The 26859-nt window shown below is 48.3% G+C and overlaps 1 protein-coding gene across 2 annotated transcripts in view; it reads left to right on the top strand.

Annotated features, from left to right (window-relative positions):
- ATP9B (ATPase phospholipid transporting 9B (putative)) overlaps positions 1 to 26859 on the top strand; it is a 3609114-nt gene that overhangs the window by 2714110 nt on the left and 868145 nt on the right. For both annotated transcript variants that reach the window (XM_069620656.1, XM_069620655.1), the window contains exon 17: positions 9091 to 9183. In XM_069620656.1, coding sequence (XP_069476757.1) covers positions 9091 to 9183 — 93 coding nt within the window. The remainder of the gene's footprint in view (positions 1 to 9090; positions 9184 to 26859) is intronic.

The raw sequence follows: 26859 nt of genomic DNA, 5'->3' as shown, positions 1-26859 counted from the left end.
GTGCTTAATGCAAGGTATCTGAGAGTTGACAAAAGTGAAAGAGTGGCACAGGATTGTGAATCGAAATGGTCCTGATACTGGTCAAGCTAAATCCTGTGCACAATCGAAAGGCTTTGATGATGATACAGTAAAGAAAATGTATGGCAAAGTAGATCAATTGGTCCGAGCCCGACAGAGGGAGACTGATTGAAGATTTTGTATCTAAGTGATTCTTAGCCCGGCAGAGGGGCATCCGGGGTGAACAGTGAATCACTTGAGAAATTGGATATGTGAAAATCCTGAGAACATTGTGTTAACGTGGATCTGAGTCTAGTTAAGGGGGATCCGAAGTGAACAGTAAATTACCTAAAAGAATTGTGTATATGTGAAATCCTTAAAAGGAAAGGAACTTTGTTTGTTTGTTGCATCAGGCCCTCTAACAAGAAGAGACTTTGAATGGCAAAGAGACTTTGGTGCAAAAGGCCATGATGCTGAAGTTTTGAACTGCACCCTTGTGCTAGAGAAGCCATAGACTGTTCTAAGCTCGAGTGTGCCGCCTTGTCCCATAGTGAAAACATGGGAAAGGGAAGCCAACCGCTTGAATATCGAGACATATCATTTCTAGACCACTTTTCTTTTGCATAACATTGTTTCCCACACTATTTATATTTAGAGGTAAGGAAAGGCAATAGGTTTATTAGTATAGGCCCTTTATGTTGACAAGACACCAGTAGGACTGCGGTATTATTTTTTGATGGCCGAAGCTTGCTCCCATCTTTAGATTTAGGTTTATATAGGTGTTTTTGAAACCTAATTGAAGTTCAATAAACAACCTTGAACTGTGGTCACTTATGTCTGTCTTACTCTTACGTCCCGTCCCCTTTCCTACATACTGCATGGGCATCCCTTCCAAGGGACGGGAGATGGAACCTTTTTCACCAGAAAAAACCTTCTTCCCCTTTAAATTTAGAGGCACGCAGGAGTGCGGGTGGTCATTCGGGTACTCGGTCCTCAGGCGTCACGCTCCTCCACGGCGCATGTCGACTTCTACAGGGTTCAGCAGGTGTCCATTCTGCAACGGGCTCTTTCCAACTCAAGACCGCCCAATACCGCACCAAGACAGGGAGCTGGTGGAGAAACGTGTGTCAAGGTGGGACTTGTGTCAACCAGGTACGTGGCCTACAGCCTACCCTTCCTTTGCGCAAGGCAGGTTTCCGCTGCGTCCGTATTGGCAGGGTACACAACGGCTCCAGCAGCCGCCGATACCCTGTCAGTATCACCTACCACCCCTCCGGCCTGTAAGGGCAGATTTTTTGAAAGGTCCCTAAGGCTCATGAAATCTCCTCGGATGGCGGTTATCCTCAGGGATGTGCTCCCGCCAATGGCTCTGGTGCCGCAGGCCCCAGTACAGGCGCCACTGGCCCGTGTGCAGCCTCAGCTGCTTGCTCAGGCCCACCAACCGATAGTGCAGGCGGTTCCATACCAGCCTCCGCTGCAGCCTCTGGCTGCGGCCTCCACGCCCCAGTCTCCGGCTCCCAGCACCCCTCCACTGGTGCTGAACCAACCGGACCCTCAGGTGGACACAGATGAGGAGGAGGACCCTGACACACCGTCATCAGCCAAGGCCTTCCATGAAGGTCTGGCAGGGCTGGCAGAGTACTCGGGTCTTCCTCGACCCGAGGTCAAGCAACCATCAGAGGGGGTCCACGCCGAAGTCCTCGCGCTACATCCCGCAGCGAGAACAGGGATCCCTATGCAGAAGGATGTAGTCGCCTTGGCCAAAAAGGGCTGGCTCAAGCCCCACTCGGTCCAGCCGGTCAATCAACGCCTGGACGCCAAATACAGGCAGATGGAGGGCGATACACACTTGCTATCAGTCCACACTCAGCCGCACTCTTCAGTGATCGCTGCAGCATCAATATACTCCAAGCCTCAGTCGTTCTCAACCTCCTCCTTTGCGGCGCTACTAGGCAAGGAGGAGAAGATCTTGGAGGCATATGGGAAGAAGCTGTATTCCATCGTGTCCCTGCATCTTCGTTAAGCCAACACGGATGCCATGCTGGCAGTTAACCAGAGGCTTTGGCGGGAAATTGACAATTTCCTTCCAGAGCTTCCGGCGCAGGGGCAATCACAATCCAAGGCGGGATTGGCATAGACCAAGATGGTGGCACATGACATCATGAAGTCCAGCGTGGCCCACATTGACACCTCTGGCCGGGCCATATGCATTGCCACGGACATGAGAAGAACAACCTGGCTCCATGCCACGAAATACAACCTGGATGACCAGGAATGAATATTAGACCTTCAGTTCGAAGGGGGTGACATCTTCCACTCCACCACTGACGAGGAGCTGAACAAAAAGAAAAACAGCTCACAAACGGCCAAGTGTTTATCCATCCTTACAAAGACCACGCCCAAAACGTACTACCAGTCACAGCAGCGCTCGGACAAGGGGCATACATACGGAGGGTTCTGCGGTTTCCAAGAGCAGAGGTCCAGGCAGTCTGACCATTCGCCGACCCAACATCGGCGCAGACAACAAAAAGGAGGTGGAGGGTAAGGGCTTTTTCCAGTCCCTCTCCTCCGCAACAGCTTCAGAGGGAAAGGCGGCCTGACACACCCCTCCGGGTCCATGTGTCTCCAATGGGGGCAAGCTTGCTCTTGAGGCACAGTTCTGGCACCAGAATTTTCTGGACGCCTGGATCCTCTTGGTAGTATCCACAGGGTACCGCCTACCCATCCCAGCCTCTCCTCCCTCTTCCCCTCCACTCCCACAGGTTGGGACAGCAACTCTTTTGGCGGAGTTCCGGTCGCTTGTCGAGACCCAGGCAGTGGAGTAAGTACCAGCCTCCCAGAGAGGCTTGGCTTCTACTCCAGCATTTTCGCCATTCAGCAGAGACATTGTGCAGGGGAGACTGGATGTGCTCCCTGGATCTGAAGGACGCGCACTTACACGTCACAATCTGACAGCCTCATCGTTCTTTTCTACGATACAGGATCATGGCCTACAATTTCCAATACAAGGTGCTTCCTTTTGGCCTCAACTCAGCCCCCAGGGTCTTTACCAGGCTGATGAATACTATGGCAAGCCCTCCTCGGGGCCACCACATCTATCCGTACTTCAACGACTGGCTCGTCAGGGCTTCATCTCTGGAAGTGGTGCACCGCACCTCTCACGCCCTCATGAACACACTTCACGATCTGGGCTTTTCGCTCAATCTCAAGAAGTCGCAGCTGCAGCCTATGCAGACTCTGACCTTCTTGGGCCTCATCTGGGACACAGGCTCCGAGAGTTTTTCCCTCGGAGGACAAGATCACAGCTATCAAGAGGGCCACTGCACACTTCCTCAGCAGAGAAGTGACTTCAGCCTGGTGGTACCAGCACCTACTGGGTCTCATGGCAGCGGTCCTATTGGCCGTCCCCCACACAAGACTGTAATGCTCACCTGGTATCCACGGGGACGTCACTCAGCCTGTTCTGACCTCTTCCGACCTCAAACCCTTCCCTGGAGTCTACTCAACTGAAGACTGGGCCTGAAACACGGGATTGGTAGAGTTTAACTCCCTATTGTCTCTGTGTGCTTGAACTCCTTCTTCCCTGGGGTCCAACCCTTACCTTGCATCCACAGCTTACCTTGTTTTCTTGGAAAGTGTGCACTCCGTCCTGCTTTCAGCGCAGGGGCGCGTTGATTGATGCAGGCTTCTTGCTGCCTAATTACTTCACTGGCAAGAGTCCGACAGGTAAGTATAATGAGTCTTTTGAACAGTTCTCTAACTTCGTTCCTTTTCTTCCTTAGATGATGGCCGGCGTCTGGGGATGGCAACGTGCTGCTGAGATGAGTAGCGCTGAAGGTGAGTGAGAGCGCGATGCGACCCTTTCGTATTTGTATTGAACTGAGTTCTTTTTCTGTGTCTTTTAGGTGCCGCAACGTTTTCAGCATGGATGCCGGTTATGAAGAAGAAATACGGTGAGTAAGCGCGGTATGCGGCGCCTCTAGATGTTTCCACGCTAACCTGGAGTGTCTTTTCCCTCTTGCAGATGGATGAGAAGTTCCGGAGACCTAGTTCCCCCAGAGCGGCTGGGATTCAGGTAAGCGTTTGAAGCTCGTACAGTCTTTAAAGATAAGCGAAGATTTGCTGAATGCTTACTAATGCCTTTTTTCTGTTCTTTTCCCTTTTCCTTAGGAAGCGGCGTGCTGGGATGGGAATGACACCATGTAACGCTTACCTTGACTCTGCGGGGACACTCACGGTGGGAACTACTGGGCACGAGTCTTCTCTTTAACTTCCTCTCACAATGACTCCCTACGTAAAACACAAAAGATTCCTTAAGGGGTGTGAATGTCCACTAACACCCAGGATTCAATGAAAATGTTCTTATTACTGTATACTACAATACATTCTCCTTAATTTATATCTTTACCTTTTTTATTTTTTGGGTGAGCTCTCCATCCTTCATCTGTGCAGGGGCTCTTGTTCTGCAGAGGGACTTCCAGGTGGGTACTAGGGTAGGAATGGAAGGGGAGTACTACTCAAGGTTGTGCTAAAAGTGTCAGGTGGGCAGCCAATAACTTGCACATGCAAGGGGTGAGCTAATCTAACTCCACCATAGAAGCACAATAAATATAGGAAAACAAATTACCAACTACGCCAGTGGAGCCCCACTAGTCATGAAATTGGAATGTCTTCAAACAGTAAGGAAAGACCCACACATGAGGAAGAATGCGGGCACTAGGCACAATATGCTTCTAACCCAGAAGCTTTTACTTTCACAGAAAATTAGTGTGTAACAAGAGGAGCAGGAATTGGCTCCTTAAATAACGCATGCTACCGCACGTTACAATAACAAAATAGGCAAACTAAATCTTTCAGCAAAAATGCTAGTAACAATGGAGCGGGAACAAGCTCCGTGTACAGTGCGAGCCAAACGCACTTCACAACTGAAGAATGGCTATGCCTTTCACACATTAAGCATTCGTCTGAAAGGAGCGGGAATAAGCTTCGTAGCAGCGCGAGCCAAACGCACTTCAATTACAATACGGCAATGCTTTTCACACATGTAACTTTGTCAGCGAGGAGCGGGAGCACGCTCTGTGGCAGGGAATACCAAACGCTCTTCACAATAGCATCGCAACTATTCCATGCTACAATGTTAACACCAATAGCACTTCAATGATTAACTGCAAGTCAAAGGAAGTCAACGGATACTTGCGGAATGCAGCAGCTGACTGGAACCGAGTGAAAAGATGAAGCGTGTAACTGTGCAGGGGAGCGGAAACTAGCTGACTAGAATTTGATACTAAAAATAACAGGCTGTGAAAAGGGGCAAGGAACACTAGAAGGTTTTATACTACAAGGACAAGGTGAAGAGAATAACCATCTAGTGAACAGGACAGCTGACAGGACTGCGGTAAGCGTTAGCTGTAGTCAGAATGACGCGAACCAGGAAACACTCGAGGGGAGGGGCTTAAATAGGAGCAGGATGACAACCACTAGACAGACACTACCCAACCCAGAAAAAGCTAGGTGGCCATGTGCAAGAGTCAGGAAGTTACCATCTATTCCCCTCCCAGTGCTCTGAGTTGTTTTCACATGATCCAAGAATGGTACATAGAAGACCAATTCCTTTTGGAGGCAAATGGGGGAATCTTTTCTGTGATCACACCACCGAAGATGCCCGCAGAACAGAATAAGCGATGAATGATGGGCAGAAGCGCCGCAAGGTAAGGCTGTTCCTAACGGTGTTCTTGTTCTTGCAGGAGCTGAGCGCAGAAGAAAGATGTAGGCCTACTGGAGACCGATCCGAACACGGCGAGTGTCCCGCTGCAGGTGCAGAAAACACAAAGCATGTTTCTCAGCCTGGGCGTGGCTTAAATAGTCTCTGGGTATCCCAGGTGTCTCTGGGCAGAACCACACCCAAAAGACTAGACTGCACATGCAGTTCTGGGAACCGAAATATGTGGGGGCATCCATCTTGTCCCCATCAATGCACTACAAGTTCAATCCCCAATGTTATCCTATGGGAGTGAGTGAGTCTGGAGCCACAAGCGCCAAGTCCGACTCCAAGTGGGTCTTTGGAGGGATGGAGAGGCCCTTGAGGGCCATGTAGGTGATCATGGCCATGCTCCAGCCTGACATCTTGGAGGGCTGGGGACATGAGGGGCAGGAATCCTGACACTGGGAGGAGACTTTAGGCAGGGTTTCAGTGAGGAATCCATAGAATTCATCCCAGTGTGTATTGGGTTCTTGAAACCGCTTTATTCAGGAATTTCAATCTGACAATTGTATTATTGTCGTCTCGCTCTCTCTTCAGGCTATTGCAGTTCATTCAGTACAGGTCTTGATTTCAGATCTCTCCAGGAGAGGTACTTTCTGCTGGTTCGGTCAGTAGGCCCTGGTATATCCCTCTGCCTTAGCCTCCACTCCTGTCTTCTGTTCTTGTAGCAATCGGAATAACCCACACACTCAGGATTGCAAACGTCCTCTTTTATAGATCCCCGCCAACCATCTTATTGGTATTCCCCCGCCCCTCTCTGTGGAAGACTGTCCCTAACCCCACTCTCGAAGCATCTGTGTGTAGAAAAAGGGTGCTGAGAAACCTGGGCATCGTAGGGCCGCCTTGGCATCGAAGGACTTCTTCAGTACCTCAAAGTCCTCCTGAGTCATCTTCTATCTCAGATGGGTGAAGGCGGAGGGGTTATTCGTCAGTAGGTCTGTCAGTGGAGGTGCTTTGGAGGCAAAAGTCGGTAATATCCTATGAACCATAGGAAGGCTCTCACTTCCTTCAGTGTGGAAGGCATGGCGAGGCGAGGTATGGCCTTACTGTGTCTTTCTTCGATCGGATCATCCCATTTTTAATGTGGTAACCCAAATATTTGGTATGGAAGGTTGTCACAAGTCTCTCCCCTTCTCACCTGTTTTTCCTGTTTGCTTGCAACCTTCTTTTGTGACTTCTTTCGCACGGTCCAGGATTTGTATAAGCCTCTGCGTGGGTCTTCGGATTCCAGCGTGCTTCGTTCAGATTGTCCAGGACGGAACCAGGAAGGAACAATGTCCGCGCGCGGAGGCACGGAAGCCGTGACTCGAGCGCGGACGAAAATCCGGGAAAGTTCGGTAAAGTTTGAAGGATGAAAGGAAAGGAGGAGGAATCAAGGAACCGGGATATAGAATTCAGGAGATTAGCCCCGAGCGAACTCTAGCATTACACGTCCAACTACGGCGAGCAGTAGCGTTCAGACGCGCAAAGCCGCGGGGGTGTGTCTGTTTAGTAGTGTGCCAAGCGTGGAACGTAAAGGCTGACAAGCTGCGTTTAGTATTCGACAGCCATGTTGTGAGGGTTACTGCATTCAGTGCTCTATGGGTCAGGGACCAAGAGGTCCAAAAGGGACACAGGCGACGGTTCATGACAAAGGTAGCAATTGAGGTCGTCTTGGGGTTGATTCTGAGACCTTGCTGTATTTGGGCCTTTGGGGGTGCACTATAAAGTGTGAGCCCCTTTTAAAAGGATACGTGAGACACAGCACTTCCCCGTCAATTTTGGGATTGATACAAGATATAACATGCAGAGCTTTTAAATTTGGCACACTGTGTCGTCATTGTTATGTTCTAGGTTATATAATTGGGACAAGTCCTCTAGCACCCTGCATAAGTGTTCCAGGTGTGTTGTCCAGTCCTGGCTCTATAGAATTATGTCAAGATATACTGCAGTTTATGGTTCATGGTTTTTCAGTATTTTGTCCATGAGATGTCGAAACTAGGCTATGGCAGCATGCATCAAATGCTGAAATGCTGTTAAGGTGCTGGAAGGCCATGCAGAAACAGATACTCCCATCTGGTTTGGGCACCATGACTGTGGTTTAGCACCACTGACTGACCTATGAGAGAGTCCTGCTGCAAATCATGTACAGAGGCATATGTGAAAGGCCTACTGTCAATCATACAAATAGGCCATAGGACAGTAAGAAAAGAACCCTCGTACAAGGGGAGACAGAGGATGCAAGATCCAGGCAGGACCCTTAGTGAATCCTGAAACCAAGGTCCAAGAGGAGTCTGCTAAGAATTCTGAAATCCAAGGACCTGGAAGGGCCTGTTGTAAATCCTTAAGGACCTAAGGAACCTGCTTGTGTTGATTAAGAGTAGGGGTGGCCTTGGAAGGGCAGGTTTCTGAAGTTTTTCTTTGGCCAAATCCTTCAAACATTTGTGTTACTAGTACACTTAATGCATTCAGGATTAAGACATTTCTGTTGGCCACATCATTTGGGCAATTCGTTCTAGATTAGGGCTTCCCTGGAGGAGTGAGGACTTTTTATAATAGGGTTTGATTGTTATGTTTGATCTTGAGGGAATGACTGGTAGCAATAAGGGCTCACTAATGAGTCCCACCCACCCTGAAACAGGTTTCTTTAGACGTCTGTCTTTAGTTGTACAACTTCCCCTAGTACCTGTTAGGCGTTTATCTAATCATACCTAGACCATTCTATTCATCAAAATTAAGATTTGTTTGAACGGAATTCAAAAGTGATGTTTATCATTGTCTAGAGACCACCACACGTAATATTTAATCCTTAAAATAACCTATGAAAATATTCAACAACTGCCTTTTAGGCAAGTATACATTTGAATTATGTCTAGCCCACTAACTTTCCCTAGCATCTTGTTCCATTCTTTAATGTCTTATTAGTTTCTAGCCCCCAATTTCACAATAACAATGCTGCCCATTTGGTGACAACATAAACTGGTTTTCATCGATTTAGGGCATGTGATGCTTTTATCCCCAAATCTCCACCTTCAAATCTTCTGAACAAGACCAAGTGAAAAGTCACTTCGTGGGAGCGCTGTAACCTTTCCAATCGTCCCCCAGATACTGAGAATTGAAACATTCACACACATCTATTTATAGCAATTCATAAAGTTGGTCATTGAAATAGTCTGGTAAAGCATTTCAATCAAAATACAAAACTAAATCGGACTGTCTTGTTTCCTCTGTTGCTTCCAAAACTTCATTTTGTTTCCAATGGAAAAGCGCTTGATACTACCAATGTTCGCATTGCATGCTAGTTTAGATTTGGATCACAGAATGGACAATTATGGAACTGTTTGATATTTCAGGAGGAATCTTCTGGAGAAATAACATTCTACATGAAGGGAGCTGATGTTGCTATGTCCAGCATAGTGCAGTACAATGACTGGTTGGAAGAAGAGGTAAGGGTTTTCTGCTTTTTTAGATGTGGAGATGTAGATAAAGATTGATACAGTACGTGAATGGGAAATGACAACATTTGTAAAAAAAAATTTAGCAAGAACTTAAGCATCCATTGATTGTTGATCACAATAACATATATGGGCACAATTTATGCAAGAGCTGCCCACACATTTCCTGCTCATTGGGCCTCATTACGAGGTTGGCAGTGATGACGGCGGCAGTTCTGCCTGATGGTATTGGCGTTACCGGTGTGATGTCCAGCAGAATGATCTCTGGGTTACAACCTGTTGGGATCACACACACCATCGTCAGTAGCAGTAATTCCATCACGCGGAATTACTGCCATAAATGAAGTTTGGACAGTAATTGGCATCAGCCTAGAATCGGCAGAATTACCATTACCGCCAGTCATTTCTGCGCCAATTCCGCCAGCAGAATTAGTGCTGACGGAATTGGCATCATTGCGGGAATGGGAAATATGGTGGCGTCCAACTTTAAAAAAAAAAAACATTCTTTATTAGGTTTGTTTGGGTGTCGACAAACAGAGGTTGGTACAATCACTGCATGTCAACCAAAAAAGAGCAACAAATTCAAGATAATAACAAACTGTACCCATACCCCAGCCCCCAAACGAAAGTGCCAATACAAGACATAATATTACAGTGGAGACAACAAACATGTGAGTAACACAAGGAGCAGATTCAACCCCTCACACTGTCGGAGGGGGCATGGCTGGGCGTTATAACCTGGGGTTGCGGGATATGCAATTAGACCTATTCTGTGGGGGAACTCGGGCGTAAACTGTCTCAAGTCCAGCTCACATAGCAACCGTAGGGGGCCCAGTAGTGCATTGGCCTACTACCCATGTGAAGTGATGAGGCATACAGGGACTCCTTCTTCACACTCATGTTCATATAATTAAACCATTCCCAGTAGGAGGGAGCCCTACGCTGTCCCAAATCCTAGCCATCAATAATCTGGCCACCACTGAGGCCATTGCTATTAACTTGAGCTCGTTCTTTGGGCCCGGATCAGATAGGCCGAGCAGCCATAGTTCAGGGGCACAAGGATTATGAACTTCTAATATTTCAGACATAGTTTACGTAATACAAACCCAAAAGGGGCACACCTGAGGGCAGCTCCAGACAACATGAAAAATTTGGCAGCGTTGGAACTACACCTAATGCTTTGGGGGTGATCTAGTTAGGTAAAAGCTGTGGAGTCTGGCTGGGAAGTAGTACATCTGGTGAATACATTTAAAATGTATCAGCGAGATACAGCTATTCATGGAGATATTGTGGGTTTGAAGGCCGACTTGTTTCCATTGGTCTTCAGTAAGCATCTTCCCCAGAGCAGTATCCCATATAACCTTGGAGGGATATATCCGATGGGTCTTCTCAGATCGAATACTTTTATATAGGGAGGAGACAAGATTACAACTGGTGGGGGGGCAATGAGGTATTGGAGAATTGGGGAGATGGCGGTGGTTGTTGGGAAGCTGGGCCATTTGGTCCTAACCACCTCCCGTATTCGGAAATACAATAATTGTGCAACAGCCGTGCATTAACCCCTACTTTTCAGGTCTTCACATGCAATGAATCTCCCCTGCTGCAAAAGGTTGTATCTCAGATTTCTCCTCTCTAACAGAGGTGTCCCAGAGTAGTCCGTTTACGTCATTTGGGTAGGTCGTGACTTTTTCAAGAAGGATATGCATAAGATCAGGGGACAGGGCCCACCACCATACAGAGTATTGAATCTGCGCTGCCAGAAAGTAGGACCATAAATCGGGATACTCCAGACTGCCTTGATCGTATTCCAAGTTCAGGGTATCATAGGATATTCTCGCCTGACCCCCTGGCCACACTACAATCATCAGGCTCCTGAGTCAGAACCAAAATGTGGATGGAGGCCATGAGGGGACGTTATTAAAAATGTATAAGAGTTTGGGGAGGATCACCATTTTGGCCAAGGCTATGTGGGCTACCTGCGAGATAGTTAGGCAATTCCACGCATCGACCTTATGTTCTAACTTCTCCATAGTTTTAACGTAGTTAAGTTTAAATAGTGCAGCTGAGGAGATGGTCACCGGCACGCCCCGATAGCAGATACCATCTGGGCACCACCGGAATTCTTCACCTATGTCCGATCGCGCCACACTGGGAGTCAAGGGGAGAACTTCAGATTTGGATCAATTAATCTTCAGGCCGGAAAAGGTACCGAATTGAGCTATCTCTTCTACAAAAGGTGTCATGTTGTGTTTGGGATGTTTCACGTACATCAGCATGTCATCTGCGTAATAGGAAGTGATGGATAGATGGGAGTGAATTTTGACACCTCTGTGGGCGTGGAACTCTCTTATGGCACATGCTAGAGGCCCAATAGCCAATGCGAAAAGGATTGAAGACAATGGGCACCTTTGACGCATTCATTGTGTCGGATGTATACTATTTAGCTATATATTTTGGCTATCTGAGCTCAGTACAACAATCTGACCCAATTAAGATATGGGGTGCCAATACCCAATCGTCGCAGGACTTCAAAAAGAAAGTCCCACTCCACTGAATCAAACACCTTCTCGCATCAAGCGCAGCAACTATTATTGGGATGGCCGGGTCTACATTGTGCATGAGGGAGAACAGACGGCGCAAATTATTGTGAGTAGAGCGGCCAGGGATAAAGCCTGCCTGGTAGTGGAAAACCAATGCAGGCATATGCGGCAGGAGTCTGTCCACGAGGATCTTTGCAAGAATTTTGTTATCTGTATTAATCAACGATAACGGCCTATACAAGGGACATTAACGTGGGTCTTTGGAGGGATTCAGCAGGACTGTAATAGTCCTGCTGAACTCCGGGAGAGCCCCATTCAATCCGGCCGCCTCATACATGACTCACAACTGGTGAATCAGTAAATCGGCATAAGCCTTATATAGCTGAGCTGTGATACCGTCCAGTCCCAGGGCCTTACCATTGGGGAGGGAGAGGAATGCACTCCGTAACTCCTCGTCAGAGGGAAGTTTGTTTGGACCCATACCTAGGGCCGGGTCCAGCTAGCCCAGGGCTACCTGGAAATGGATTCCTGAGTGGCTCCAGTTTGTGACGTGTAAAGTCTTTCATAATAGTCCCGGAACACATTATTAATTTCCCCATTATCTTTGGTCAGTCTTCTATTTCCAATATGAAATCCAACTGACACTCAAGCTTGATTGCCCAAGCCAGGGTTCGGCTCGGACGGTCACCCTCGGCATAAGTGGCAGCCGCAATCGGATCACCCAAGTAATGCTCCTCTCTTTCAGTAAGGAGGGTCAGCTCGTCCCTAGCCGTTTGAAGTTGGGTCTGCACCTCTTGGGAGTCCCAGCGACCCTATTGTATTTCTAAAAGCTTGATCTCGTGTTTGAGGGACAAAATGGAGCGCCGTATGAACCTGAGAACCCCACCCTCCTTTGCAATACAACATCCCCTATATGACGCTTTGAACGTTTTCTACACCACTCGAGGATCTGCTAATGAACCCGTGTTTATTTTTTTTAAAGTCTGAATGTCCCGCCTGATCTCCTCGCGAAAGGTGATATCCTCCAGGGCACGGGCCCTGAAGCACCAACTCATGTGTCTAGAAGGCTGTGGAGAGCTGCGAATCTCAACCAGCACCGGTGAATGGTCAGACAGAGAGCGGGGGGAGGATGTAGGCTTCCCTAATATCCCGAGCGAGGTTTGATAATACCATTACATAGTCAATCCTGGAGGAGCTACCATGCATCCCAGAATATTACCAGTATTCCCTGGCCAGGGGGTGCAGGAGTCTCCAGGAGTCATAGATGCCATGATACTCAGCTATAACAGGCCATTTCTGAGCCGCTTTCAGGATGGGGTGTAGGATTAATGAGGATCTGTTGAGGACACAGGAGAGGGCTACATTGAAGTTGCCTGCCCAGACTACTTCATAGTCTAGGCATGTGTGCAGGTGGGTCACACAACACTGGAAAAATTCAGGGTCATAGTTAGCGGGGCATACATGTTAATAATCGCAGCCCTCCACCACGCTATTTCACCCGTTAGCACCAGAAATCGTCCATCATCCCCAATCTTGGCATGCAGCTTAAACTCCAGTGATTTTTGGATATATGTTAATGTTAAAGGATATTTATACTGCGCATTATCACCACCGGAGTGGTCCCCTGGGGCTTTGGCGGCTCTGAAAAGTGAAGGGGGGTGAGTTAGTGGGAACAAGCGGGAAAAGTGCAAGAGAGCAGTGATATGCCGTTGGCAGCCTCAGCCCGGTTAACACTGTTCGCTGGGCTTGGGGTGCTTTCCGGTCGGTAGCCATTGTGTTCTGTTGTGCGAGTCTATGTGTGATTTGTTTTGTTGTTGCAGTGTAGTGAAGTTTGTGTGGTTTGTTGTTCTATATGCTTGTGGTTGTGTTTGGTTAGAGTATGAGAGGTGTATGCAGAGGGGTGCAATTGTTAGTGGGTTGGTTATTGGCATCGCTGTCTTGAAGTGATGTGCTACATTTCCAAGTTCTTTCTAGATGTGGCGCGTGAATATCTCTGCGTTTCTATCTGGAACTGGCTGATATTGACAAACCTTTCTATATATGACGCCCCCGACTATTCACAATTGTATCCAAATGTGGCACTTGCTCACCTTCGAAGTCCTATCTATTTGTGAAGCATGTTAGTAGTCACAATTCTATCTAAATCTGGCCTCAATAGTGTTCCCAATGCAGTCTAGAAGTGGCACTGGCTAACAATCACTATTATATCTAGATGTGGCACTGGCTGACATTCACAATCCTATATAGTTGTGACACGGGCTATTGTTCCCAATCTTATCTAAGTGTGGTACATGCCAACATTTGCAATTATGTTTAATTGTGGTACTTGTTATTCCCAATTCTGTCTGGGTCTGGCGGAGGCTAATGTTGACAATTCTATCTAAATGTGGTACTGTCTAGCCTTCTTAATTCTAAGTGTGCCACTTCCAAGCATTCACTATTCCTTTTTAGTGTGGCTCTGGTTAACCTTCATAATCCTATCTAGCTGTGAGGCTAGCTAGTGTTCACGATTACATCTAAGTGTGGGACATGCTAACATTCAAATTTCTATCTAGATGGGACGCGGGTTAAGGTCCATGATTCCATCTAAGCGAGGCACATGTTAGCATTCATCTAAGTGTGGCACTTGCTGACATTCACAAACTCATCCGGATGCGACTCAGGCCAATGTTCAGGATTTCATCTAAGTGTGGGACATTCTATCATTCATAATCCTATCTAGAGGCGCGATGCAGGCCAATGTTCACAACTCCATCCAAGTGTGGCACATGATATCATTCACAGTTCTGTCCAGATGCGACGCAGGCCAATGTTCAAAATTCCGTGTAGGTGTAGCATGTTCTAACAATCATGGTTCCAGCTGAGTGTGGCACATGCTAGCATTCATAAATTCCATCTTGGTGTGGCATATGCTGACGTTCACAGTCCTTTCTAGATGCGACTTAGGCTAATGTTCACAGTTGCATCTAAGTGTGGCGCATGCTATCATTCTCAATTCCATCTAAGTGTGGCTGATGCTATTACTCACAGTTCTATCCAAGTGTGGCACATGCTAGCATTCATAAATTCCATCTAGGTGTGGCATATGCTGACGTTCCCAATCCTATCTAGATGCGACTTGGGCTAATGTTCACAATTCCATCCAAGTGTGGCACATGCTATCATTTACAATTCTATCTAGATGTAACACAGGCTAATGTGGCACATGCTATCGTTCACAATTCCATCTAGGTGTGGCAGAGGGTATTGTTCATAATCCTATCTAGATGCAACGCAGGCTAATGTTTACAATTCTATCTAATGTGGTTCCTACTAAATCTCAAAATTCTATGTAAGTGTGGAACTAGCTAAACTGCACAAATCTGTCTGCATGCGATGCGAGGCAAAAATTACAAACCTGTCTCGAATAGATGTATGTTGATGGTCACAATTCTAGCTAAGTATGGGTGCTGTGTTTTTCACCTGGCAGTCTGTTTTTGGTTAGGTGATGTAGAGTGCAGGGCTTTCTGGAGTAGAGTGATTGCTCTACTCCCCACCCTTGCCACACTTACTTTTTTGTTGAGAAAGCTGTTTTCTCTCTATCGAAAGGATTGAGGGGTACTTGCCAATAGCCGTTAGATCAATAGTGGAAATAATTTTGGCATTACCCAACTTGTCAATCAAGTCCTCTATTTTAGGCATCAGACAGCTGTCAAACTGCAAGATCAAATTCCCTTCTGGAAGTCAATGCAAAATCTGCACGATTGCGCAAGTTTTGTAACGAAGACTATTGCGGAAGACCACAGGCTCTCTGAAGGTTCTATGATGTCAGATTGAATCATGTTCTCTATCTCCTGCTCTATTATTTTCTTTCTTTCTAGCTTCAGGAATTTGATATGCTGTGAGATTTGCTATCTCCCCTTGTGGTGTTCTGATGTCATGGAAGACATTTTTGACCCTCCCTGGTTGGTCTACAAAAACATCTGTGGATTGTGCTAACAAATAAATCCCTGATGTCTTCCTGTTCTGAGGGAGTTCATTCTGGTGAAACCAAGGTCGTTTCTTTCCCTACATCAGTGAGCAGAGGGGCTATATTCACATTGGAATTTTCACTCCAATCCACACTCAATTGTTTCAGGAGATTAACATAATACAATTGTGGTTTCTGTTTACAGTCTGGTTGTGAAACTACATAATCAGAAGGGCCTTTTCGCTCCCAGATCTTATAAGGGCCAAACCATTTAGTCAGCATTTTATTGTCTGTGGTGGGTAACAACATTAGGACCAATTGCCCTACTGAAAAGGAGCAGGAAACACACTTTCTGTCATAATTGCTCATTTTGATTTCCTGGCTTTGCCCTAGATGGTTTCTCACGATCTCCCACACTGTGGTCATGTTTTGTTTAAGGTTCTAGACTGTTTGTGAAATGGGTAAAATGGTGTCTTCTCTTTCCTCCCAGATCTCTCCAAGCATATCGAGAACATCATGGGGCTTCCTTACATATAAGAGCTTAAAGGGGGAGTATCTTCCTCCTAGTATCTAAGTATCTTCCTTCTAGAGCTCTCCGCTCATCCGCCTCCAACTCCCTCAAGGTCAGTCGCTTCTCCAAGCAGCGAGTTGGTGGTAGATCTTTTTCTTCGGCTGGTGCCTCCCTCTGGAATAGCCTCCCTGCCTTCCTTAAACTTGAGGAGAACCACCTCTGGTTCCGGAAGCACCTCAAAGCCTTTCTCTTTGCTTCTGCTTTTTCTCCTCCTCTCCTCTGCTGACCTCCTGGCTGTAACCGGAACTGTACTGGCTACCTGGACACCCTCTGTTCCCGGGCCAAGGCCACCCCCAAGCCCCCGCCAGCGTCGCACACCTGCACTGCCCTCCCGGTAACTCCTGCACTTAGGGACTGTTTCTGTATCCCTACAGTCCCTCTACCAGCCCTTGACACCTGATGTCTGCACTTGCCACATTACTTACTTACTGTTTATCTATTCCCGTGTACTGCACTGCCCCCTTCCCACGCACTTGCATGATCTGAATGACACCTGGCCTAGTAGGATTGTTGTCTGTCCTCCCTCTGTTCCCCTCCCTTGCTGCGTCGTGTCTTGAAACTCTTGTGTATAAGCGCGTATAGGCGTGTTATAAATGCCATATCATATCATATCCCAAAGAGGCCTGATGTCTTTGTCACAGCAGAAAGAGCCGACAAGTTATTCCCCAGCCTGTCAGGCCAAGAGGTTTGTCTCCACGGACCAGGTGTGTCTCCTGCAGGCATAGTATATTGGGCCATGATTTCATGCATAATTAACAACAAGACACGCTTTCTTTGCGTCCGTGAACCCCGTATGATCCAGGTCAACACTGTTAATGCCACATGGCGTTCTCTTGTCATTTCAGGCGAAGTGTATTTGGTGGGCTGACTAACACCCCCTGCTTAGAAACACCTTTTCCCCCTGCCCATGTATAATGAATCACAGTATGAAGGAACCCAACTGTCCACTTAGAAATATAGCCTCCATAAATGTCAATTGTCAAGTGGCACTTCCTAACACCCCTAACTATGGAAATCAACAATCCAAACATATCCACATCTCAACGGGCCCCTCCAACCCCCCACCCACGCCAGAAACTATAACTGACCGGCTCCCAACACCCCTCCCCCACCCCGTCCATCCCAACAATAGAGTGGGAAAAACTCACAAAACGTTGTAACATAGACAACAATTGGCAACAAAGTGGGGTTGCCGTCAGGCACGGGGGGTGGTGGGGTTGAAACGGCTGGGCATGCTGCGTGTGACACAGGCCTGATGTATCATATGGTTGCTTTGCTGTGGATCCCCAAAGAGGGCAGGTTATCTGCACCATTTAGCCATACAGCACTAATGCACAACTTGAAATAGGTTGCGGTCAGGGGAAACAGCTAGGTGGGCAACCACAGAAGCAAAATATTACGAGTCCCCAAGAGGGGAGCCCTTCGAGTCCCTAATGCCCCTGGCAAAGCGCTCCATGGCCTCAGGAGATGTAAAAGAAGGTTGCCTTGGCATCCAGCAATACCCTAAGCTTGGGCGGGAACAGCATAGAGTATCAAACTTCTTTTTTCCTAAGGATCTTCTTGGCCGTTAGGAAAGTCTTCCTCTGGTCCTGCACCTGCAGACTGAAGTTGGGGAAAAAGTCGAATCATCGCCGAACCTCAAAGTAGCTCTCCCTTCTCCCTGGCTGCACAAAGTAGAATGTTCCTGTCCGGTAACTGAAGGCTATAATTGCCCTCTCCGGGGCCCCCGGGGGCGGCCTGGCCGCCAAGGTCCTGTGCGCCTGTTCCTCCATAAACATGTGGGTGACCAGAGGATTATCCAGGATTTCCAAAATACGTTTTTCAGTGAAGGACTCCATGTTGTCATTGGGGGTGGATTCGGGTGCCCCTGTTTATCTGAATGTTCTTCCGCCTAGATCTCCTCTCAAGATGATCATTCTTGGCCATCACCCTCTTGATGTTCTGCTACAGATAGGCAACCAATCGATGGAGGGTTACTATCTTGTCTTCTCCATCTCCAATTCATTGTTCCGCCTCCAACATACGACCACATTGTTTTTCGATCTGGACCGCAGAGATGTCCACCTTGCAGGTAAGTGCATTTATTTTTGTCCCCAAGTAGGCTGTGCTCCCCTTTAAGGACAGTAGCGTCTGATTAATTGAAGAGACATCCAGTTGTGAATGCCCAGGGAGGTCCAAGGGCGTGGGGGGGTGCTGGTCGGATCTAGCAAACGGTTCAATTTTCGACTTTAGCCTGGGCTTCCCCATAAGGACTGGTCGATGAGTTAGCTTCCAACAGGATATTGGTGGATCCACTGGCCTCTCAGTTAGGTCCACAGCAAGGCTTTTGACTAGTTCTTCTCCACTCTCCTTTTAACTACTGAGAGGTCCGCTGAGGGATCCATCCCAGAGCATGGCCAGGTCAAGGAGTGCATAGGGTGGGCTAGGGTGTACAGGGTACCGGAGGTTGTCGGGGATTCCAGTAGAAGCTTGGCCATTCCAGAATGTTCAAAAGGGCATCCGCTGCTCGGGGAATGTAGGCGACTGACCAGCCAGATCTCGGGAGTACAGGGTTTAAGCAGTTATTTCGCACCAGGGAATGTGGCAGGTGTGGGGGCGGCAGGGCCAGGAGAGTAGACCAAAGTGGGGCCCGCAAATTTACCCACACCCACCCTCTGCCCGACTGGTGAGAGCTGACGTCTGCCGGGTTGTCAATAGCGTAAGCCAGGTGAGCCAGTCAATCTGGACCACAGGTCACAAAGATCCACTGTCAATGGTGTAACGCTGAGCGGGCCCCAGAAAGGTCAGGATCACAGTCTGGGGGTGAGAAGTACAAAGACCACTTGAGGACTGTAGCAGGTAGGGTAGAGTGCGATGAGATGAGCAGGTAGCTCAAGACTGGAGGTGATTATGCAGCCCACCCTGACGGTTGCAGCGTACAGTGTTTGGGGCCAGAAATGTCGTAAGGCACAGTGTGCCGCTGCAGGTGTCAAATCAGAAAACAGGCGTGGAAGGGCCAAAGCTGGCAGCTGCCATGGGCCAGTCGTATGCCCAAACACGATTCTTAGGATGTGGAGCTGAAGAACCAGACTCACCCCCGTGGGGCAAGAGGGCCCAGGGGGGCCAACAGGAGTGGGAAGAGAGGGGTCAGGTAGATCCCTCCCCCCACCCCAGCTGGGGTCTGAGTGTAACAGGAGCCAGGGGCCAAACCTTGAGTGCACCACAGAACAGTCAGGGTAACCACGGCCCTAGGGTGCTTCATATGCGGTATTGTAGTTGGTGTCTCCGCAGTGCCAGGGTGCCCCACCGGGCTGGTCTCCCACCTGCAATGCAATCAAAAGTACAGCACAAGTAGGGCCAGGAAGTAAGCCCTGTGAAGGATGTTGACGTGGAGGAGCACACACCTCCAGTGATGAATGCCCCGTTCTTCACCCCTGGGGGGGGTTCAACCCCCAGGCAGAGGGTGGTTTGCCGTGGGTCCTGGTTGGCACAGTGCAGGATGGAGGCTCAGGCAGGGGGTTGGTCTCGAGTGGGGAATCTTCTGGGGGAACCCAGGCGTGATGTAGAGGGGCAGCCAGGGACCTGCAGCCCAGCCCCAGCCAGCTTGTCGGTGAGGAGCTTGGCCTGGGCACTGCAGCAGGAAGCGCTGGGGTGTGGGGGGGGGCAGGCTGGATGCAAGATTGAGGAAGCAGGTTTCTCGCAGCCCCCCGGCCAGAAGGAGGAACGGCAGTCACGGCCCGCCGTACACAGCGGACGACCCGGCGCACCGAGGGGGGAGCGTGAATATGGATCTCAGCCGGGTTGTCGGATGGCACCCGGAGGGGACAGTATCGAGGGTGCCGTCCCTCAGCGCCCACCGTGTTTGTTGGGACTAAGTAGCTCAACACCGGCGCACCCCGTTGCGCAGTTCCTTTGGGGGAAAACGTTGATGACAGGTCCACTGCAGTAGGGGCCAGCAGGGAGTGCAGGCATACGTTGGAAGCTCTTGCCTCCACAGCAAGAGACAGCAGCAATGCGCCCAGGAGGCGGAGCACCAGTTCTGTTGGGTGACTGCAGTGCAGGAGATTCGGACTGTCGCCTCCGGTGTGGAAGAGGTTCTTACTCAACTCGATCGAGCTCAACTTTCAAGGAATCACGCTGGCAATAGCAGGATAAAAGGCAGGATGTTTTATAGCCTGTGTCAGAGCTCTTGGCGGCGGCGGCGGCTATTTCCCAACAGTGCCCCTGTGGCGGCCATCTTTAAAAATCCAATCCACCCTGAATCTCCACTTTCCTGTTGCCATCCGAGGACGGAAGTCCCAGGGAACATGTTGCAGTAAAAGGGCAAAGGCAAGGTGCCAGACATGATGCTGCGCAAGGTCAAGTTCAGCAAGGGTGAGCTTCAGGTGCTTCCTGATGAGCTGGTGGCTCATGCTGCTGATCTCTATGGCACCAGACACCGTAGGACCTCTGGCCAGAGGAAGGCTGCCATCTGGGCTAGCATCAGGAACATGGTTGTGGCAGTGGACAGGGTCCCACGGGACAGCGAGGACTGCCACAATCGTTGGAATGACCTGATGTATGGGTCGGCAGCCTCCTTTCCAAACACAGGCATGAAGGTTCTGCCACAGGAAGCAGAACAGTCAAGCCCCTTTTCCTGCCCCTATGAGAGGAGAAAACCAACACTAAATCCTCCTCATGGAAGAGATGGAGGGTGTTGGGAGTGCTGAAGTGGGAGCGAGCACCAAAGGTGATGCTGGTGTGTATGAATGGCCCCTCTCATGAGAATGCACTGGCCAAAGCTCATCCCATGAATTTTACTCCAAGCATAGATGGGCCCAATGGACAGGGGAATGAGCAAGCCACATGGCAATGTGTACAACGCCACTCCTACCAGATGCGTGTGCAAGGAAGGTGGGATTCTGTGCAAATACACATGCACTGTAGGTGAAATGTGAATGTGAGGCCAAGTTACAGTCTACCCCCTGCGCCACCACATGTACAAGCCATATTGCCAGTCCAAGAGCCGATGAGGCCATGCATGTGCACCCTCAGCAGACACTACGCTCACCTTGCATGAGCTGTTCACATTGGCCTGCAACTGTCCCGGCCCATCAGACAAAATGTTTGTAGGGTGACCATTCATCATGTTGCATGAGTGTCTTGCTAGTCCACGTACAAGTATGCATGACGACTGACGGCATGTCATTGTCCACCCAAGAGGATTGCAGTTGGCTCCGGATGATGAGGCTGGCCCTGTAATTTACAGAGCACCTCCACTGGTGGCAGCAGTTCAACCTCCACCCCTGCACAGGCAAGCCATAGCAAAAGCAGGAGGAATGTACCAGCCAGAGCACAGCAGCACCAAGGCAGCCGAGCAAAGTGGTGAGACAAGCTGAGTTCCCGCTAGTGTGCCCAGTGGCCCCTGCACCAGCATTGAACATGGCAGAGCTGGCACAGCTCCTGATGCACATCACATGCAGGTGCAGCACCCGCAGCAGCTGCAACCACCACTCCATAGCCGGCCCTTGTGATGATCCCTGAGGAGCAACAACCAGCCAGTTGCACACATGGCACAACAACTGCACCCACCCATCTGCCCCCTGACTCTGCCTCGTCCCCTGAGGTAGGCAGTCACTCACATTTCCAGGGTGAGCTGAATACAGGGAGTAATGGCAATCGTACCCCTGTTGCCGAAAACACTGGGTTCAGGTCCTCCTGCGTGGGTAGTGAGCAGGGTGGTCCCCCATGTACAAGGCCTTGACAGGGCATTCATTGATCAGTAGTGGTACTGTCACCCCCTTCACATTGCATTTCACTTGTGCTGCGAGATTATTTTGGGTGATGGTACCTGTACTCACCCAGTGTCCATATCAGTTAGCCTCTGTGGCCTCCATGTATTCTGTTAGTGTGCTGTTCCTCAGGACCATGGCATTGTGTGTGGAAACAGGAAAGCTGACGCATCAGTCTGTGATGATGTCAGCATTGCAGGTGACCTGGACATTCATCATAGAGTGATACTGCTTCCTTTTGCAGAATGCCTGTTCGGATTCCTGGGGAGCATATAACACCACAAGGGAGCAGTCCAGAGCAGCAGCTATGCTGGGCAGGTAGGCTGCTTCATAAAAATGTTCCTTTCTGGTATTTATCTGTGTCGGGGTGGTGGGCAGCGACATGTGCCAGGTTGCATTTCGCAGGAGTGCTTCCAGAACCTGGCCGAGCACAATGGAAAATGTGTGCTCTAGGTGCCAGTTGCAAGAAAAAGAATCATTGACACAAGCTTCAGCATTGGGGGCAGTTATGGTGCTGATCCTGCTGTGGATGTCATTGTGGATCAGGGAGAGTAGCTCTGCAATGGTCTCCCTATTTTTCCTGCACAGGCTTATTAGCTGGACATCAGTTAATGACCAGGGTCAGGGCGCTCACATTGCATGGCTGCCCCCTCCTGCGAGGCTAAGAACCTCGGGGTCATCTTTGACTCCAAACTTTCCTTCTCCACGCACATCTCTGATGTCTCTAAAACATCAAACTTCCTAATGCACCTCCTCAGGGGTACTCTGCCTTTCCTCCCCTTCCCCCAGAAGCTCATGGTCTCCCAAGCTCTGGTTCTCTCTAGGTTGGACTACTGCAACAGCCTCTTTCTAAATGTACCTGCCTTTTCTCTCCGCCCTCTGCAATTAATCCAGAACAGGACTACAAAACTTGTCCTTGGCCTCAAGCCCTGGGATCTTACCTCTCCAGCTCTCTAATCTCTCCCTTGGCTCCCAGTGGGTGCGAGGATTAAATTCAAAACCATCTGCATTGTCTACAAGGCATTCTGGGGCCTGGGTTAAAAATACCTTCAGCTATCCCTCTGCAAATACCTCTCCTCTACCTCCAACTCCCTCAGGGTCAGTCGTTTTTCAAAGCAACGAGCTGGGGGTAGATCTCTGTCTTCGGCTGGGGCCTCCATCTGGAACAGCCTCCCTGCCACTGTAAAACCTGAGGAGAAGCATCTCCGGTTCCGGAAGCACCTCAAGACCTTCCTCTTTGCTTCTGCCTTCGCTCACCCTCTCCCCTCCTAATCTGTTCTCTCTTGGCACCGTGCACCTGGCCACCCTCTGTACTCCGGGCCCAGGTACCTGCTCACTCTGCCACCCTCCTGCACTGCCTGTGGGGCTACCCCTGGCACTGGGGTCTGTATCTGTACTCATACAGTCCCCCCCTTTTTCTTCCTGCACTTATCAGACCTACCCTGTGAGCTTCTACCCCCTTCCCTGCACTCCCCCCCTTTCCCATGCATGTGCGTGTTTTCAATGTCACTGGGCCTAGTTAGATTGTTGTTTTGTTCTTCCCTGTTCCCCTCCCTTGCCTTGTCGCGCTCTGAAACACTTGTGTACGGGCCCGATAGAAATAAAACATCAATATCAGCAGCATCTCCCCCCCCCCCCTCTCTGCTCCATGTGCTCTGTGGGCTAATCCTGCCTCTGCACCTCAATGTAGAGCAGGAGGTGCTACATGTCCCAGTTTGCAACTGCTAGTGGCAGCATTGTATTGGAAAGTGTGTTTGGGTCAGGTGTGGGCTTTATGCACTCTTTCAGAGTGGATTTTGTGCACCTGAAACTTGATTTTCTTCACCTGTATGCATTTGGTATCAAGTGAAAAAGTAGTTTTACTATAATCCAGGAAAAAAAAGATTGTTTTGTAAAGACTGCTTTGTGACCGGACAGAGCAGTCTTTCTAAATTGAACTGTCATGCCCCTGCCACACAGCAGTGCGCACAGGGGCTGACAAACCCGGGCAGGAGAGGAAAGAAGCATTAAGTCACGTAAGTGTGTTAAATGTGTTGTGTGTGTTTGGGGGTAAAGGGTGTGTTGGGCTTGGAAGGGGGTGGTGGTTGAGGAAATAGGAGTTTTTGGGGGCTAGGGGGGTTCAACTCCACGATAAACAGGAAAACCAGCGGGAGAGGGTGGGGATGGGACAGGCTCGCCTTCTGAGGGGGAAGGGATAATATGAGATATTGCAGCATTTTAAAGGCCATACAAAAACGGCAAAAAGAATCCGTTTTCTTTGTATTCAGCCTTTAAAATGCAGAAATACCACATATTCCCCCGCCCCCATGCATTTACCTCCAACTTTTAAACACACAACTGAGAAGGAGTGGGGTGTATGCCGGACCAGAGTGGAGTACAGGGAAGAAGAGAGACGTCTGAATGGGAAAGGTGTTTTTTTGTGTGAAATTTTGTGAATATTCATAGTGTTGAGTAGGCTAAACATACTATAAATCCACACAAGATCTGAACATAGTACATTTTACTGCCAAATTTGTTCATCAGGATTGGCTTTGTAGGGCACGATATTATAATTCTTTGAATTATTAAATAACGTTTCTTATATCCGATTGAAGTGTTTTATGGAATGTTTTTGTTTCTCGACCTTAAAGTGTTTTATATGTTATATACAGTAGCATTAAGTTTTATGTTGATATACTGGATGTATTTTTAATCAAATTTTGCTAAACCTATGTTGTAATTAATGTATGACATAAGACTAATGTCGAATATGGGCTATTTGATGATAATGACTATTCAATTGATACAGTAACTGTTCCAGGTCTCTGGACTTGAGACAGAAGTGCATTACCAGAGAAAATTCCAAAGCACCCTTATATGCCTATTAGGGATTTTGTTGCCTTTATTGCAGTCCAGATATGAGTCCAACCTTAATATGTTTATGCGTTTGGTTATCCTGCAATATTCTCTATCACTATTAGAGGCCTTACCTTGGACCACCATACATTTCAAGTTTCAGGCTACTAGCAAGGCATAAAAACTCACTTGTACTCTCAATTCTCCCCAACTACTCTTTTCAGAAAATGAACACGAATCTCTGCCCACATTGATGTTCATGCAGGTTTAAATAATTGAATCCATATAAAGTATCTCCTGGTTTTTGTACCTTCCAATCCATTGGGATTCATGTAAATGTGGTCCGCAGTGCACGGTGGTCCACAATGCACATGCAGCATTTACAATTGTTTTAGGGATCAGGTGTGGTTTGTGCATGTAAGCCCAGGCCTGTTCCAGATTCCTATGCCCTGAAATATACCCTGCCTGTAAAAAGATTGAAATTGCACCGAGAGGACTGCTTGCAAACAAGTATCAGCATAAGCTGTCCCTTACTTGCATGTATGACTTTTATAAAATGTCCCAGTCTGTGTGTTCTTCCCGGTCACCATTTCCGCCATCATCCATTATTGATTGATAGATTTGGCCACACCCTGGAAGCCGAACAGATCATTATTGTGGTATACCCTTAATTTAGGAGGGCACATCAAGTTTTTGAATCCACCTGGGAGCAATTGAACTTGTCATTTGAATGTGAACACGCTTCATGCATCCCCGAGCTTGCACTAGTAGACTAATCTACTGCAGAAGATCACCACACTGGTTCTAAGTCTAAGTTGAAGCTTAAACTTTCCTTCTGGAAGCAAGCGCAGTGAAATCACTTCTTAGAGACAGAGAACCACATTGAGTCATGAGTCTTATTTCTTCTCCGATAATTGGATAATGCAGAGCGTGGCACTGTGGATCAGTTAAGGGTTGAGGAGGCAGTAATGGAGGAGAATTATATTGGAGATACACTGCAGGAGAATTCCAGGAAGATGTGGGGACACAGAGAAACCAAAACGGAGAACCAGAGAAGTCACTTAACACTGGGAACCTGTGGGCACCAGTGAGAACAGTGTACTTCGATGTCAGGAGCGTGGATAACTGCTGAGAGGTACAAAGTGTGAGAGGCAGAAGGCCACACGCTGTGAAGATGCAGAGCCATTAAGGAAGTCCCTGACTTGGATGAGCGTGTGAGTGATTAGAAGGATAGATCAAGGGTAGGAAGCTATCAGACCCAAGATTGGGGTGAGGTTTGTTGGTGCCAGCTGTCGAGGAGGGGGTGAACTGGGGAGAAGGCGATAGACAGTGTCTGAGAGAAAATGCTGATAACGCTATATTAATACCACTTTTTTCAGGTTGAGAGTCTTGTGAACAGCCAAATAAAAATATTGATGGAAGAGACCTCTAATTTCACGAACTTAGAGACAGAGTTCCCAGAAACATTTAACAAGGTGATTAGCCTGATAAACAACCAGCACTGTACTTTGTAGGCAATGTTCCTACAGAAATTTCAGACAGTGAATGAATTCCGAAACTGGAAGACACATTTCCTACCATCATCTGAGAAGGAAACTGAGCTGAGACATTTGTTTCTGGAACTTTTGGGCTAAATGATACTGTCATTTCAGAAGGAGACTGAACAGAGAAGCACTGAATAATGGAACTTTGGAGACAAAGCTGCTAACTAATGGTAGGCAAAATTCACCTTCTATTTACATTTTTGGGCAGGTTTCCTTCAGGTGCAAAAATGTTTCAGGTCAATTAGCAGGGGCAAATGTTTCGAGGCATCCTAATCAGTAGAAATATTCACACCTGTGAAGAAAAACCGCCCAAAAACGAAATTTCAGCTGTGAAAAAGGTAGCAATGTCCATTATCACTCCGCTGGCGAAATGACTAAGCAGGCAGATTTTGTCCAGAATGTGCTATTTTTTCTGCAGAGATCAATTTGTCTTCATCGCCTACCCCTATTTCTGACATTACGTGGTGCCTAGGTCCTA

This window comes from Ambystoma mexicanum, chromosome 5q (assembly GCF_040938575.1).
Source record: "Ambystoma mexicanum isolate Mex_15411 chromosome 5q, UKY_AmexF1_1, whole genome shotgun sequence".
NCBI classification, from domain to species: Eukaryota; Metazoa; Chordata; class Amphibia; order Caudata; family Ambystomatidae; genus Ambystoma; species Ambystoma mexicanum.
The sequence above is the reverse complement of the archived record's forward strand: the minus strand, read 5'-3'. Positions and strand labels throughout refer to the sequence as shown.